The 17500-nt window shown below is 48.0% G+C and overlaps 1 protein-coding gene across 1 annotated transcript in view; it reads left to right on the top strand.

Moving 5' to 3' along the window:
• Window positions 1–17500, top strand: part of LRIG1 (leucine rich repeats and immunoglobulin like domains 1) — a 116758-nt gene that overhangs the window by 43054 nt on the left and 56204 nt on the right. The window contains exon 2 of the mRNA XM_075321389.1: window positions 4010–4081. Coding sequence (XP_075177504.1) covers window positions 4010–4081 — 72 coding nt within the window. The remainder of the gene's footprint in view (window positions 1–4009; window positions 4082–17500) is intronic.

The raw sequence follows: 17500 nt of genomic DNA, 5'->3' as shown, positions 1-17500 counted from the left end.
AGGTAGGTAGCTGAAGAACTGGAAGGCACAGGTAGGTAGGTAGCTGAAGAACTGGAAGCCGTAGGTAGGTAGCTGAAGAACTGGAAGCCGTAGGTAGGTAGCTGAAGAACTGGAAGCCGTAGGTAGGTAGCTGAAGAACTGGAAGCCGTAGGTAGGTAGCTGAAGAACTGGAAGCTGCAGGTAGGTAGCTGAAGAACTGGAAGCCGTAGGTAGGTAGCAGAAGAACTAGAAGCCGTAGGTAGGTAGCTGAAGAACTGGAAGACGCAGGTAGGTAGCTGAAGAACTGGAAGCCACAGGTAGGTAGCTGAAGAACTGGAAGCCACAGGTAGGTAGCTGAAGAACTGGAAGGCACAGGTAGGTAGGTAGCTGAAGAACTGGAAGCCGTAGGTAGGTAGCTGAAGAACTGGAAGCTGCAGGTAGGTAGCTGAAGAACTGGAAGCCACAGGTAGGTAGCTGAAGAACTGGAAGCCACAGGTAGGTAGCTAGCTAGCTGAAGAACTGGAAGCTGCAGGTAGGTAGCTGAAGAACTGGAAGCCACAGGTAGGTAGCTAGCTAGCTGAAGAACTGGAAGCCGTAGGTAGCTGAAGAACTGGAAGCCGTAGGTAGCTGAAGAACTGGAAGCCGTAGGTAGGTAGCAGAAGAACTAGAAGCCGTAGGTAGGTAGCTGAAGAAATGGAAGCTGTAGGTAGGTAGCTGAAGAACTGGAAGCCACAGGTAGGTAGCTAGCTGAAGAACTGGAAGCCATAGGTAGGTAGCTAGCTGAAGAACTGGAAGCCACAGGTAGGTAGCTAGCTGAAGAACTGGAAGCCGTAGGTAGGTAGCTGAAGAACTGGAAGCTGTAGGTAGGTAGCTGAAGAACTGGAAGCTGTAGGTAGGTAGCTGAAGAACTGGAAGCTGTAGGTAGGTAGCTGAAGAACTGGAAGCCGTAGGTAGGTAGCTGAAGAACTGGAAGCCGTAGGTAGGTAGCTGAAGAACTGGAAGCCGTAGGTAGGTAGCTGAAGAACTGGAAGCTGTAGGTAGGTAGCTGAAGAACTGGAAGCTGCAGGTAGGTAGCTGAAGAACTGGAAGCCGTAGGTAGGTAGCAGAAGAACTAGAAGCCGTAGGTAGGTAGCTGAAGAACTGGAAGCCGCAGGTAGGTAGCTGAAGAACTGGAAGCCGCAGGTAGGTAGCTGAAGAACTGGAAGCCACAGGTAGGTAGCTGAAGAACTGGAAGCCACAGGTAGGTAGCTGAAGAACTGGAAGGCACAGGTAGGTAGGTAGCTGAAGAACTGGAAGCCGTAGGTAGGTAGCTGAAGAACTGGAAGCCACAGGTAGGTAGCAGAAGAACTAGAAGCCGTAGGTAGGTAGCTGAAGAACTGGAAGCCGCAGGTAGGTAGCTGAAGAACTGGAAGCCACAGGTAGGTAGCTGAAGAACTGGAAGGCACAGGTAGGTAGGTAGCTGAAGAACTGGAAGCCGTAGGTAGGTAGCTGAAGAACTGGAAGCCGTAGGTAGGTAGCTGAAGAACTGGAAGCCGTAGGTAGGTAGCTGAAGAACTGGAAGCCGTAGGTAGGTAGCTGAAGAACTGGAAGCTGCAGGTAGGTAGCTGAAGAACTGGAAGCCGTAGGTAGGTAGCAGAAGAACTAGAAGCCGTAGGTAGGTAGCTGAAGAACTGGAAGCCGCAGGTAGGTAGCTGAAGAACTGGAAGCCACAGGTAGGTAGCTGAAGAACTGGAAGCCACAGGTAGGTAGCTGAAGAACTGGAAGGCACAGGTAGGTAGGTAGCTGAAGAACTGGAAGCCGTAGGTAGGTAGCTGAAGAACTGGAAGCTGCAGGTAGGTAGCTGAAGAACTGGAAGCCACAGGTAGGTAGCTGAAGAACTGGAAGCCACAGGTAGGTAGCTAGCTAGCTGAAGAACTGGAAGCTGCAGGTAGGTAGCTGAAGAACTGGAAGCCACAGGTAGGTAGCTAGCTAGCTGAAGAACTGGAAGCCGTAGGTAGCTGAAGAACTGGAAGCCGTAGGTAGCTGAAGAACTGGAAGCCGTAGGTAGGTAGCAGAAGAACTAGAAGCCGTAGGTAGGTAGCTGAAGAAATGGAAGCTGTAGGTAGGTAGCTGAAGAACTGGAAGCCACAGGTAGGTAGCTAGCTGAAGAACTGGAAGCCATAGGTAGGTAGCTAGCTGAAGAACTGGAAGCCACAGGTAGGTAGCTAGCTGAAGAACTGGAAGCCGTAGGTAGGTAGCTGAAGAACTGGAAGCTGTAGGTAGGTAGCTGAAGAACTGGAAGCTGTAGGTAGGTAGCTGAAGAACTGGAAGCTGTAGGTAGGTAGCTGAAGAACTGGAAGCCGTAGGTAGGTAGCTGAAGAACTGGAAGCCGTAGGTAGGTAGCTGAAGAACTGGAAGCCGTAGGTAGGTAGCTGAAGAACTGGAAGCTGTAGGTAGGTAGCTGAAGAACTGGAAGCCGTAGGTAGGTAGCTGAAGAACTGGAAGCCGTAGGTAGGTAGCTGAAGAACTGGAAGCCGTAGGTAGGTAGCTGAAGAACTGGAAGCCGTAGCTAGGTAGCTGAAGAACTGGAAGCTGTAGGTAGGTAGCTGAAGAACTGGAAGCTGTAGGTAGGTAGCTGAAGAACTGGAAGCCGTAGGTAGGTAGCTGAAGAACTGGAAGCCGTAGGTAGGTAGCTGAAGAACTGGAAGCCGTAGGTAGGTAGCTGAAGAACTGGAAGCCGTAGGTAGCTAGCTGAAGAACTGGAAGCCGTAGGTAGCTAGCTGAAGAACTGGAAGCCGTAGCTAGGTAGCTGAAGAACTGGAAGCCGTAGGTAGGTAGCTGAAGAACTGGAAGCCGTAGGTAGGTAGCTGAAGAACTGGAAGCTGTAGGTAGGTAGCTGAAGAACTGGAAGCCGTAGGTAGGTAGCTGAGGAGCAGTGGACAGTAAGTAAAATAGAAAGGATATAACTTGTGGCCGGCACTTTTAAGTACGGTAATTTTCTGGCAGGTTAAGATGACATAAGTTTGTAAATTGTATATTTAGATCATCAAATGGGAACAAGTTGTCTCAAAGTTTTAGAATATTTTGGTAAGGTACTAATCACAGCTCCGCTGCTAGAAGCGCAGTTCTTTTGCCGCTGTATGGGCTGCTGAATCTGTGCCTTTACAGATCCTATCGGGCTCGTTACTCAGCCGTGGTACGGTCTGATTTGCCAATCTACCAAGGGGATGTTTTACCGCATAGTTACGGAGTTTGCTGGTTGAGGTTGTCCCATTAGAATAAGCCTCCTCCATATGTTTTATCTCGTATGAATGCCATAGAGGAGGTCCCAGTCAGGAGACCTTTCTCCATTAGCAGGGGGGCTTCTGCTTTGGAGGTCTGCCGGCAGAATACCACCATGGATGGAAGCCATGGAATACCCCATTTCTTCTATGTGACAAACGTGCAGCCACTCAACACTTCCCCCCCCCCCCCCCCCCAAAGATGAGCCTTTACCAGGGGTCTTTGGTGGTCAGCCGGTGTTCTCCAAATAGGACAACCCTTACTGGGAGCCACTATAAGAATAAGTGCTGATTTTCTGAGCAGCCTGGTATTTTCGGCGCTGCACACTTCTCCCATTCATGCTCTCCTAGCTTCTCTGCTGGAACAAACATCTCATTAATTGCCATAATTCCACTAATGGCTTGGAAAATGGACAAATGAGCCTGTCGCTGACTAAACGCTCCAAGATTGATTTGTTTGACTCGCTCCGAAAAAGAAAAAAAAAAAGAAAATAAATGAAAACAAAACACGGCCTAATCCGGTTGAATTTGCTGATTTAATTACCGGGGACGCAGCATCCCGGGCATTTCATGTATCCTCATAGTGCCTCCTGTAATTGGCTTGTTTGCCCAATCTGAAAAAGCATTGCCATTTCCTAAGTGCTCTTGTATAACAGCAGATCGTTTTCTCCATGCGATCCAGAATAATTGCCAGGCGGGTTTTTTCTGCTGACCTCAGTCACTGCCATGTGCTGATTCGATTGCCTTTTCTTTTCTTGTAATTCTAACAGAAACCTGAGCCACAACAAGCTGAAGGAGATCGATCCGGCCGCCTTTGTGGAGCTGCAGAGTCTACGGGAAGTGTGAGTATTTTTTTTTTCCTTCTTTTTTTTGTAGCTTTCGTTGCGCTTTTTGAGGAGATCTCTGGTGCTTTAGATGGAGGATTGAAACCAAATACCCGGTCCCTGGGCACCGGCTTCTCACGGTTCAGTTACATCAGCAGATTAGCCTGTATGTGTCTGTTTTCCTTTTACTCCTATTTTACTGTATCAGTTCAGTGCTTTGTTTCTGTTATTGTAATGATGGACTAGGAGTTCCTGGAGTTTCTAGACTGAAACTACTACTTCTGACCACATTAGTCTGTTTTGCCAGAACTAAAATGTAAGGTAACCACCTACAGCTCGGATGAAAATGGGCAGAAGAACAAGAGTTCGTTGGTTGAGTGAAAAAAGGACAACCTACATGAGTAAATATTGGATTTTTACAGACTGTGATGGAGCCAGTGCTCTTTATTGGGAAACAAATGGAATGCACCCAACTGGCGTTTCGAATTACGTACATTTTTGTAGATCGTCAAAGCCAACAGGTGTTTCTCCGACGCGGTCATGGGGACGTTTCCCCCGACGCGGCTCAAAAGGGAGGTTTCCCCCGACGCGGCTCAAAAGGGAGGTTTCTCCGACGCGGCCCAAAAGGGAGGTTTCTCCGACGCGGCCCAAAAGGGAGGTTTCTCCGACGCGGCCCAAAAGGGAGGTTTCTCCGACGCGGCCCAAAAGGGAGGTTTCTCCGACGCGGCCCAAAAGGGAGGTTTCTCCGACGCGGCCCAAAAGGGAGGTTTCTCCGACGCGGCCCAAAAGGGAGGTTTCTCCGACGCGGCCCAAAAGGGAGGTTTCTCCGACGCGGCCCAAAAGGGAGGTTTCTCCGACGCGGCCCAAAAGGGAGGTTTCTCCGACGCGGCCCAAAAGGGAGGTTTCTCCGACGCGGCCCAAAAGGGAGGTTTCTCCGACGCGGCCCAAAAGGGAGGTTTCTCCGACGCGGCCCAAAAGGGAGGTTTCTCCGACGCGGCCCAAAAGGGAGGTTTCTCCGACGCGGCCCAAAAGGGAGGTTTCCCCGACGCGGCCCAAAAGGGAGGTTTCCCCGACGCGGCCCAAAAGGGAGGTATCTCTGACGCGGCCCAAAAGGGAGGTATCTCTGACGCGGCCCAAAAAGGGAGGTTTGTCCGGCGCGGCCCAAAAAGGGAGGTTTGTCCGGCGCGGCCCAAAAAGGGAGGTTTGTCCGGCGCGGCCCAAAAAGGGAGGTTTGTCCGGCGCGGCCCAAAAAGGGAGGTTTGTCCGGCGCGGCCATGGGGACGTGTCACATATTCCACTGTCACTTTGCATCACATGTGCTAACATGTCTCATCAGAGGCAAGATTAAGGCAGAAGTAGAATGAAAAGATGTTTACAAACGCATGAGAATGAGCATTGAGATTCTTGTGTATTTACCCTGCTGAGATAAGCAAAGGCTCTGGTGGATACCTACCATATCTGTGGAAGAATATTTGAATGTGGGTCTCAGAGTTCTGCTGTGGACTTAAAGGGGTTGTCCACTTCTCAGAAAATCTCATCTCAACTTCAGTTGTCCATCATGTGAAATAAATACAAGCTGTACTCCCCTTTTGGGGTCGGTGTTGTTCCAGCGACATCTGCTTCTTGGGTCTCTTAACATTTTCACGTGAGCCCTGCTGCCAATCACCGGCCTCTAACTGGTTCACTTCACTCTTGCTTCCTTTGGACGAGACTCGCATCTTGAGAAAGTGAGGGCTGCTCATTGTCTTTGTCCGGATTTTAGTTTCATCTGAAGGAGTGAGAGTGAAGCGACCCTGTTGGTGGTTGACGCTTGGCTGTAGGGCCACATCATGGAAGCCTCAGCACCGTTAAACCTTCTACAACTGCCAAGCGTTGGTTGTTTTTTACGAATGTCTATGAAAGTTGATACTGAAAGGCTCTTGAAAATGTAAAAATGTTGACCTCTGGGGAAGTCGTGTACTCAGCACCGACATCATGAATGCATTTCGACTATGGTGGTCAGGTTGTTCTAACTCTAGGCGACGCGGCCCTTGAGCACGTTGACTTTTTGGGTCTATGGAGAACAAGAGACAATTTTAGGCTCACACTGCACCACATGGAAGGGAATATAGGCTAGTCTGAGAACATGCACATCGTAGACGTTGAAGGAGTTAAAAATTCCCAAAAAGATTCTATGTTCTACTTTTTTGGGTGTTTCTGGTTCTTCACAGCCATTACTAGTAATAGGACCCGTGAAAGGAGCAGAAAAACCGTACTCGTCACGGAGTGCCAAATGATTAAAACACAGCCATATAGAATGAATTTTCTCTATGGCCGGTACCTGGATGTAGGAAATTCTGTCCCAAATCAAATTGGCAAAAACCCCACTGAATGAAGTGTCCTTGCTCCTAATGGAAGTAACAGAAAATAATCCCCTCGACCTCCGATCGTCCTGCTGGTCCCATTCACTAATGACTGTGATAGATTAAACAAATGTCCCGTATGACTGCCGAGTATCAATTACGTTTTCGGAATGGATCAGATATCGGGGTTTTATTTTGTGTCCCATGAATTCAGACGTGCATCGATTGTTAACTCTTATGTGGCCCGTTACACGCAACGGCGTCGCTAACGATGCCGGATGTACGTCACGGAATCCGTGACCCCGGCGATATATCGTTAGATACGTCGTTGCGTGTAACGGGGCCTTTAGAAGAAAGTTTATTTATCAGGTTTCCCAATTTCGATGGCTAAAAATACTGCGAACAGCATAGTGGTTCATCCGTTTGCAAAAACTAGGGACTACCTTGCCAGGGTGTCTTGTCCTATACTGCTTATCTACTAGGCTTCCATTATAAAGAGGTCCATTGATGCCTGATGTGGGATATACAATTAAAACCAGAAGTTTCCCTCCACTATCTATAAAGACACTTCTGCATGTTTATCTCACTATTAGAATAAACCTTTCCCATTTTAGGTTAATTAGGAACCAATATTATTTATATTTGCCAAATGCCAGAATAATGAGAGAGAGAGGGCATTTGTATTACTTTCTTCAAAGTCAAAAGTATTTGGTAGCATTGCCCTTACACCATATGACTTGGGTGAAATAGTTGGTAGGAATTTGGGCCGGTTCCTCCTGACAGAATTGGTGTAGCTGAGCCATGTTTGGAGGTCGTCTTGCTCGCTTGGGCTTTTTCAGTTTTTCCCATAAATTTTCAATAGGATTGAGATCCAGGGCTTTGTGATGGCCACTCCAAAACATTGACTTTATCCTTAAGCCACTTTGTAACCAGTTTGGCAGTAGCTTCAGATCATTGTCCATTTGGAAGACTCGTTTCCACCCAAGCTTTACGTTCCTGGCTGATGTCTTGAGATGTTGCTTCACTATTGCCTCATAATCTTCTTTCCTCATGATGCCAGCTATTTTATGAAGTGCACCAGTCCCTCCTGCAGCAAAACAACCCCACAACATGATGCTGCCGCCCCCAGTGTAACAGTTCAATTTTTGTTTTGTCAGATCACATGACATGTCTCTAAAAATTAAGGTCTTTGTTCCTGTGTGCATTTGCAAACATTAATCTGGCTATTTTATGTTTCTTTTGGAGTAATGGCTTCTTCCTGGTAGAGTGGACATTCAGCCCATGTTTCACTTTGGATAATGACACAATCTTACCAGCTTCCGCCAGCATCTTCACAAGGTCTTTTGCTTTTGTTCCTGTGTTGATATGCACATGTCTGACCAAAGCACCTTCATCTCTGGTACACAGAACCTGTCTCCTTCCGGAGCGGCATGATGGCTGGACATTCCCATCTTGTTTGTACTTGTGTATAATTGTTTGTACAGATGAATGAGGCATCTTCAGGTATCTGGAAATTGCACCCATGGATGAACCAGACTTTTGCAAATCCACAATTCTCTTCCTGAGATCTTCGCTGATTTCTTTTGACTTTCCCATCATGGTAAATAAAGAAGCAGTGTTCTTCAGGTGTGCATTACAATACATCCACAGGTGTGTCTCTGATTAACTCAGATGTTGCCAATAAACCTATCGGAAGTTTCCATAGACATGATATCATCTTATCGGCTGTCCCATATTGTTTAAAGGCATAGTGCTCTCAGTGTATGTAAACTTTTTTTGAATTTACAGAAACTAGTTATGAAAATGCCTTATAACTTTCTCTCATTATTCTGGCATTTGGCAAATATAAATAATTTTGGTTCCTAATTTCCCAAAAACGGGAAAGGTTTATTCTGATTTCATGTCAAATAGTGAAAAAAAACCCTGCAGATGTGTCTGTATAGAGAGTGGAGGGAAAAACCTGCAGATGTGTCTGTATAGAGAGCGGAGGGAAAAACCTGCAGATGTCCTTATAGAGAACGGAGGTAAAAACCTGCAGATGTGTCTGTATAGAGAGCGGAGGGAAAAACCTGCAGATGTCCTTATAGAGAGAGGAGGGGGAAACCTGCAGATGTGTCTGTATAGAGAACGGAGGAAAAAACCCTGCAGATGTGTCTGTATAGAGAGCGGAGGGAAAAACCTGCAGATGTCCTTATAGAGAACGGAGGAAAAACCTGCAGATGTGTCTGTATAGAGAGCGGAGGGAAAAACCTGCAGATGTGTCTTTATAGAGAGAGAGGAGGGGGAAACCTGCAGATGTCTGTATAGAGAGCGGAGGGAAATTTCTGGTTTCGACTGTGCCTGCACTAACCTTCAAAAATGTGAGTGTGTGTGCATACATACATACATACATACATACATACATACATACATACATACATACATACATACATACATACGCACGCAGTGATTCCTGCTATGTCCTCACAGCTGCCAACTGTCACAGATCTAGCAAAACTTTTGGGCTGAAAGTGGCCAGAGTTCATGTCAACCTCAGTTGGGCCTGGGGGATTCTAGGAAACTGTGGGAGTTCCCGGGAGGGGTGGATTTGGCGGTGAGACCTAAATGTCCACAGAAATATTGGCAATGATAATATCTTTGATATTCCAGTCTAGTAAAAAAATTTTAGTTCCGGTCACTCAGCTTATGCTAATGACTTGGCTTTAGTCCCACAGAACGTCAGTTGAATTGGGCTGAGAAGCTGTAATTATGCCCCATGTGAATGATTGATGGACTCGTAAGTTGTTGACGTCTAGCTTGGCCGCTCCTAAAGTGAGGAGGCCATCAGTCATGGCCATGGAAGGTGCGATTACAGCGTATGTTTTTCACACTTACCCACCTTTAATTATGACATTGTTGAAATGAGGCTTTGTAACGAATTGGTGGGAGGCGTAAAGGAGGCTCACTTTAAGTGGTCTCATAGACTATAAGAGGAGGAGTAGAAGAGTTAAAGGGGTTATCCACTATTACATTGATGGCCTATGCTTAGGATAAGTCATGAATGTCTGATTGGCTGAGGTCCGACACACTGCCCCCTCTCCGGTCAGCTGTTCTCGGTCCTGGTGGGTGGCATCAGATAGCTGGAAATGCCCAGTTCCGTGGCTGCTCCGTCTCCTTATAGTGGCCACGGATGGGTACTACCTATCCACCTCCCATTCAAATCAATAGGAGGCGGATGTGCAGTACCGGCCACGGTCACTATCAGAACACAGAGCAGCGATGGAACTGAGAATTTCCGGCTGCCGCCAACGGGACCGAGGAGAGTTGATAGGCGGGGTGTCGGACCTGGCCGATGAGACATTTGATGACCTATCCTAAGGATAGTCAATCAATGAAAAAAGTAGTGGACAGCCCCTTTTAATTATCTATACACTAATTTTGTCCAGAAAAGGCCACCTCCCCCGGACCCTGGCCAATCAGACAGTGATGATCTATCCTAAGGATAGTCCATCAATGAAAAAAGTAGTGGACAACCCCTTTAAATATCCATACACTAAGTTTGTCTAGAGAAGGCCACCCCCTCCCCCCAGAAATTAGGAAATGGCTTGACCACTGGATACATAGCTTAGTTTTTTGTGTACATAGTGTTGGTACTATTTTATTTAGACCTCCAGTGGCACAATACAGTAGAGCCATCATTTTTTTTTATAATTACCCCACCATTTAACGATAATGAAATGGTCCTGCTGACTCTGACTCAGTCTACACAGCAAAGCCAAAAGATGTACTGCACAGAACAGAAAAATGCCAGCTGAATGTATATATTTTTTTTTTTTTAGTATCAAAAACTAGTATTTTTTTTTATATGCAGTAACAAAATAAGATATAAAAAATGTTTTTTTGTTCTATATTTTTGTTTTCAGATCTACATTGTCTTGTAAGCAGTAGCTACGTGTTCCTTTTGAGTATATACTACATTGTATTTTAATTATTTTCCCAAACCTGGTATGCAATCCCCAATTCTGCCTTTTTAGACACCCCCCCCCCCCGTTCCTTTTATAGAGATTAACATTACTTAGTTCATCAGCTCGCAGGGTACAAATGCTCTGGTTTTAAGAGCCTCTGTTTTCACTTGACACCAAATTGGCAGCTGGTCCATAAATATTTTATACGGAGAAGCCCTCCTCAGCCCGGGCGACTGTTTACGAGAGGCAGAAAATGTAGAAGTAGTCAAAAAAAATTATCCTGGCAGTAATAAAAAGCAAATTAATAAAGTTTTTCATGGTTCTTTTCATTTTATTTATTTATTTTTTTTTTTACGCCATGTCATAAAAAGGGGATAAAACAAATTTCACTGGGAAGATAAGTCAATGAGAAAATGACGGACTGGGTTGTCATAACACGATGCTCTGTATCACTTACATTCGTCCTGCGCAATGACAGACAGAACCCGCGCTCCGCTCGTTACACCCGACTACACAATTTGGCTCGACATGATTAAATATGGCTGGTGTGTACGAGGCTGCGATGGGGGCGTTCCAACCAAACCGGTCTAAAGTCTGTAATCTGTTTACAAAACCCATAGGGAAACGTCTTTACGGGTTTATTCATGGGAAGGAAATCTTACTTTTCCCCCTTAATTTAGATTTAGGTAGATGTCCTCTTCTGACACGCAAAAGAAGTAAAACAGGTTTTTCAACTTTTGAAGGAACCCTGCCCCACTGAAAATATCTATCTCTGTAATCTCCATTACTCCTTCATTGGAGAAACCCTTCTTCGTCAGGAATCATAAGTTACTTAAACAATTATTTATTATAGCACCATTTATTCCATGGCTCTTTACAAGTGAAAAGAGGTATACATAAAAAAAAAACCAATCATGAACATTACAAAGACAGAATATTACAGCAGGAAAAAGGAGCCTGCCCACGAGGGCTCCCAGCCTACAGGAGGCGAGAGGACCCTGCCCACGAGGGCTCCCAGCCTACAGGAGGCGAGAGGACCCTGCCCACGAGGGCTCCCAGCCTGCAGGAGGCGAGGGGACCCTGCCCACGAGGAGTCCCAGTCTTACAGGAGGAGAGGGGGACCCTGCCCACGAGGGCTCCCAGCCTTACAGGAGGAGAGGGGGACCCTGCTCACGAGGGCTCCCAGCCTTACAGGAGGAGAGGGGGACCCTGCTCACGAGGGCTCCCAGCCTTACAGGAGGAGAGGGGGACCCTGCCCACGAGGGCTCCCAGCCTTACAGGAGGAGAGGGGGACCCTGCCCACGAGGGCTCCCAGCCTACAGGAGGAGAGGGGGACCCTGCCCACGAGGGCTCCCAGCCTACAGGAGACGAGGGGGACCCTGCCCACGAGGGCTCCCAGCCTACAGGAGGAGAGGGGGGACCCTGCCCACGAGGGCTCCCAGCCTACAGGAGGAGAGGGGGGACCCTGCCCACGAGGGCTCCCAGCCTACAGGAGGAGAGGGGGGACCCTGCCCACGAGGGCTCCCAGCCTACAGGAGGAGAGGGGGGACCCTGCCCACGAGGGCTCCCAGCCTACAGGAGGAGAGGGGGGACCCTGCCCACGAGGGCTCCCAGTTTATGGGGATGGGTGAGGATTCAGTATGTGAGGACAGAGCTGGTTGCGCAGTAATGTAGTAATCTAGAGAGTATTGTAGGTTGTAGGCTTCTCGGAAGAGGTAGGTCTTCAGGTTAATTTTGAAGCTTTCCACGGTAGCTGAGAGTCTGATATACTGGGGTAGAGCGTTCCAGACTATGGGGGAAGCACAAGAGTAATCTTGTATGCTATTGTGGGAAGAGGAGTATAGAGGAAGGTCTTGTGAGGATTTGAGGCTGCATGCAGGTAGGTATCGGGAGACTAGATCACAGATGTATGGAGGAGACAGGTTGTGGATGGCCTTGTATGTCATGATTAGTGTTTTGAACTGGAGTCTTTGGGCAATGGGAAGCCAATGAAGGGATGGGCAGAGTGGGGAGGCTGGGGAATAGCGGGGGGACAGATGGATTAGTCAGGCCTCAGACTTTAGGATAGATTAGAGGGGTGCAAGAGTGTTGGAAGAGAGGCCACAGAGCAAGAGGTTGCAGAAGTCAAGGCGGGAGATTATTAGGGCATGCACTAGTGTTTTTGCTGATTCTTGGTTAAGGAATGCATGAATCCGGGAGATATTTTTGAGGGTTTTTTTCGTCAGGAGGCTAAAACTGAGGTCATCGGCCCACAACATTAGCTTGCTCATTGGGGTAGATGTTGGTCATATATTAAGATGACCTGTCACCAAATCAAAAGCTGGAAAGCAGCTACAGCGATCTACTTTTTGCTCCGAAGGACCTAGCATATCCATGTGTTACAAGCAGGAGCATCCTGCAATACTTAATTTTCCCTCTGGGGGTGCTGCAGAGGAATCAAACACGTTCTGTTCTGATTTATAGGCTATTTTAGGGGACAACCTTTGATGTAAGAACCACAGAAGTTATCGTTCTTCAAGTCTTATCCAAGGAGGTTCAGACCCTGCTGAAACTGAAAGGCTCATCTGAACCTTATGCCCATTTGGCTTTGAGAAGACCTTGTTTGACAGCCAACCAAGCGGTGAAAATCCTCAAAGTTTAAGCCCTAGGAGAGCCGAGCCGAAAAAAGTCACAGCTAAAAGGGCTGACTGCTCCGCTTCCGCGATCCGTGCCCGCCATAGGCCTTTGGCCTACACCTTCCAAAAGTTTTCTCAACTGATCATTAAGCCTTCACGTTCGTTGCATCTTCTCTAGGAGACAAAGGACCACAAACAAAGCAAGAATTGCAGAATATTTACCTAAAGAAGGTTTTGTCGAGTATTCAGCGGTTACGCGTTGCGATATTGTTTGCATTCTCTAGTCCGTTGAAAATGCAGAATGCGCTACATCCCCTCCGTACATTTGCTTTACCGCTCAAGCCTTCTCTACCGTACAAAACATTTACATTAGCTTAACACCTCATTAACGTCCCACGTTCCCAAATGTGCAATGGTCTTCGTTTAGAAGAGGCGTCCATCTATAGGTTGTCCTCCATATATGAAGACCACCGCAGGATACAGTTTGGGCGTCAACTGTTTTCTTTGGTTCCTCTTTATTATTTTCATCTCAGGGTTTTGCCACAAAATGTGCAACTTGGGAAAAAGCTCATTCTCTATAAAGCATAAAATAAAGCTGCTAATTCAGCAAATGGTGCGGAGGTGCCCCCATCACTGCCGAGCGAGAAGTGAGCGGGTAATTGCTTCCGTATGCTGCGGACGAGCCGGAGGATCCAGGAGGGTGGCCGAAGAGCGAGCCACAATCTGCACAACAATTGCCCTATTTACACAAATGGCTCATCCAACAGATACAACAGGGGTTTTCTAATATTATTTTATTCACCTAGAACTATTTTTTTTTTATTTTTTCCCTTTTGCTATGTCATTGGTTTTCCTAAAAAAAATGTTTTTAAACAATTTACCAACATGTGCTGTCTATTAAGTTGAGCATTAAAATATTCCGCTCATTTTCGGTTAGCTTGTCCTAATGACCAGCAGATTGTACCCGAGCCTTTATTTACATATCAATTTGTAGATGTGGAAGAGATTTAAGAGGAAAACTGAACCTAGGGTCGAAGGTCATTGCATGACCTCCACAGTTAAAAATACAGTGTAATACAAGGTACATTCTCCTCGTTGTGTTCACAGGTGCAAAGAAGGGAATTTTGTTTACTTACCGTAAATTCCTTTTCTTCTAGCTCCAATTGGGAGACCCAGACAGTGGGTGTATAGCTACTGCCTCTGGAGGCCGCACAAAGAACTACACTTAAAAGTGTAAGGCCCCTCCCCTTCTGGCTATACACCCTCCCGTAGGAGTACGGATTCCTCAGTTTTAGTACCAAAGCAAGAAGGAGGAAAGCCAATAACAGTTTCAAAAACAAATTCAATCCGATAACAAGATCGGAGAACTTAAGAAACAACATGAACAACATGTGCACCCGAAAAACGAAACCCTAAGAACAAATAGGGCGGGTGCTGGGTCTCCCAATTGGAGCTAGAAGAAAAGGAATTTACGGTAAGTAAACAAAATTCCCTTCTTCTTTTTCGCTCCTAATTGGGAGACCCAGACAGTGGGACGTCCAAAAGCAGTCCCTTGGTGGGTAAAAAGATACCACATGAACGGGCTGTCAGACAGCCTCTTCCTACAGGTGGGCCACCGCCGCCTGAAGGACCTGTCTACCTAGGCTGGCATCTGCCGAAGCGTAGGTATGCACTTGATAGTGTTTGGTAAACGTGTGCAGACTCGACCAGGTAGCCGCCTGGCACACTTGCTGAGCCGTAGCCTGATGCCGCAATGCCCAGGACGCACCCACGGCTCTGGTAGAATGGGCCTTCAGTCCAGATGGAATCGGAAGCCCAGCAGAACGGTATGTGTGAAGAATTGGTTCCTTGATCCACCGCGCAAGGGTGGATTTGGAAGCTTGCGATCCCTTATGCTGACCAGCGACTAGGACAAAGAGCGCATCAGAACGGCGTAGAGGCGCCGTGCGAGAAATGTAAATCCTGAGTGCTCTCACCAGGTCCAACAGATGTAAACCCTTTTCAAATTGGTGAACTGGATGCGGACACAAAGATGGCAAAGTGATATCCTGATTGAGATGAAAGGAAGAAACCACCTTGGGAGAAAACTCCGGAATTGGACGCAGTACTACCTTGTCTTGGTGAAACACCAGGAAGGGAGATTTGCAAGATAACGCCGCTAGCTCGGACACTCTTCGAAGAGACGTGACCGCCACAAGAAAAACTACTTTTTGTGAAAGCCGAGAAAGGGAAACCTCTTTCAAAGGCTCGAAAGGCGGCTTCTGGAGAGCAATGAGAACCTTGTTCAGATCCCAGGGTTCCAATGGCCGTTTGTAAGGAGGAACGATATGACAAACTCCTTGGAGAAAAGTGCGTACTTTAGAAAGCCGTGCCAAGCGCTTCTGAAAGAATACGGATAGCGCGGAGACTTGACCCTTAAGAGAGCTAAGCGACAAACCTTTTTCCAATCCAGACTGCAGGAAGGAAAGAAAAATTGGCAATGCAAATGGCCAGGGAGAAACCCCTTGAGCCAAGCACCACGCTAAGAATATCTTCCACGTCCTGTGATAGATCTTAGCTGAGGATGGTTTTCTAGCCTGTCTCATTGTGGCAACAACTTCATGAGATAAACCTGAGGCCGCTAGGATCCAGGACTCAATGGCCACACAGTCAGGTTCAGGGCCGCAGAATTCAGATGGAAAAACGGCCCTTGAGACAGCAAATCTGGACGGTCTGGTAGTGTCCACGGTTGGCCTACCGTGAGATGCCACAGATCCGGGTACCACGACCTTCTTGGCCAGTCTGGAGCGACGAGTATGGCTCGATGGCAGTCGGACCTGATTTTCCGGAGAACTCTGGGTAACAATGCTAGAGGTGGGAACACATAGGGGAGTCGGAATTGCGACCAATCCTGAACCAAGGCGTCTGCCGCCAGTGCTCGGTGATCGTGAGACCGTGCCATGAAAACTGGGACCTTGTTGTTGTGCCGTGACGCCATCAGATCGACGTCCGGCGTCCCCCAGCGGCAACAGATCTGCTGAAACACGTCCGGGTGAAGGGACCATTCTCCTGCGTCCATGCCCTGGCGACTGAGAAAGTCTGCTTCCCAGTTTTCCACGCCTGGGATGTGAACTGCGGATATGGTGGACGCTCTGCTTTCCACCCACGTCAAAATCCGCTGGACTTCTTGAAAAGCTTGGCGACTGCGTGTTCCCCCTTGGTGGTTGATGTACGCCACCGCCGTGGAATTGTCCGACTGAATCCGAATCTGCTTGCCTTCCAGCCATTGTTGGAAGGCTCGCAGGGCAAGATAGATTGCTCTGATTTCCAGAACATTGATCTGCAGGGTGGACTCTTCCTGAGTCCACGTCCCCTGAGCCCTGTGGTGGAGAAACACCGCTCCCCACCCTGATAGGCTCGCATCCGTCGTGACTACTGCCCAGGACGGGGGAAGGAACGACTTTCCCTGTGACAATGAGGTGGGGAGAAGCCACCAACGCAGAGAGTCCTTGGCAGTCTGAGAGAGGGAGACAGTCCTGTCGAGGGACGTCGATTTCCCATCCCATTGGCGTAGAATGTCCCATTGTAGAGGGCGCAGATGAAACTGCGCGAACGGGACTGCCTCCATTGCTGCTACCATCTTTCCTAGGAAATGCATGAGGCGCCTCAGTGAGTGCGACTGGCTCTGAAGGAGAGATTGCACTCCAGTCCGTAGCGAACACTGCTTGTCCAGTGGAAGCTTCACTATCGCTGAGAGAGTATGAAACTCCATGCCAAGATAAGTCAGAGATTGGGTCGGGGTTAGATGAGACTTTGGAAAGTTGATAATCCACCCGAAATTCTGGAGAGTGTCTAGTGCCACCTTCAGACTGTGCTGGCATGCCTCTCGAGAGGGTGCCTTTATAAGCAGGTCGTCTAGATACGGGATGACCGAGTGACCCTGCGAGTGCAGAACAGCTACTACTGCTGCCATGACTTTGGTGAAGACCCGGGGGGCTGTTGCCAGACCGAAAGGTAACGCTACGAACTGCAGGTGTTCGTCGTGTATGACGAAGCGTAGGAAACGCTGATGCTCTGGTGCAATCGGCACGTGGAGATACGCATCTTTGATATCTATTGATGCTAGAAAATCTCCTTGAGACATTGAGGCTATGACGGAGCGTAGGGATTCCATCCGGAACCTCCTGACTTTTACGTGTCTGTTGAGCAACTTTAGATCCAGGACGGGTCGATACGATCCGTCCTTTTTTGGGACCACAAACAGATTGGAGTAAAAACCGTGACCTTGTTCCTGAAGAGGGACGGAGGTCACCACTCCTTCCGCCTTTAGAGCGGCCACCGCCTGCAACAGAGCATCGGCTCGGTCTGGTGGTGGAGAAGTTCTGAAGAAACGAGTTGGCGGACGAGAACTGAACTCTATCCTGTACCCGTGAGACAGAATATCCCTCACCCAACGGTCTTTGACGCGTGACAGCCAAATGTCGCCAAAGTGGGAAAGCCTCCCACCGACCGCGGGTGTGGGAATTGGAGACTGCAAGTCAGGAGGACGCCGTCTTG

This window comes from Anomaloglossus baeobatrachus, chromosome 8, assembly GCF_048569485.1.
Source record: "Anomaloglossus baeobatrachus isolate aAnoBae1 chromosome 8, aAnoBae1.hap1, whole genome shotgun sequence".
NCBI classification, from domain to species: domain Eukaryota; kingdom Metazoa; phylum Chordata; class Amphibia; order Anura; family Aromobatidae; genus Anomaloglossus; species Anomaloglossus baeobatrachus.
This window is presented reverse-complemented; position numbering and strand designations above follow the sequence as displayed.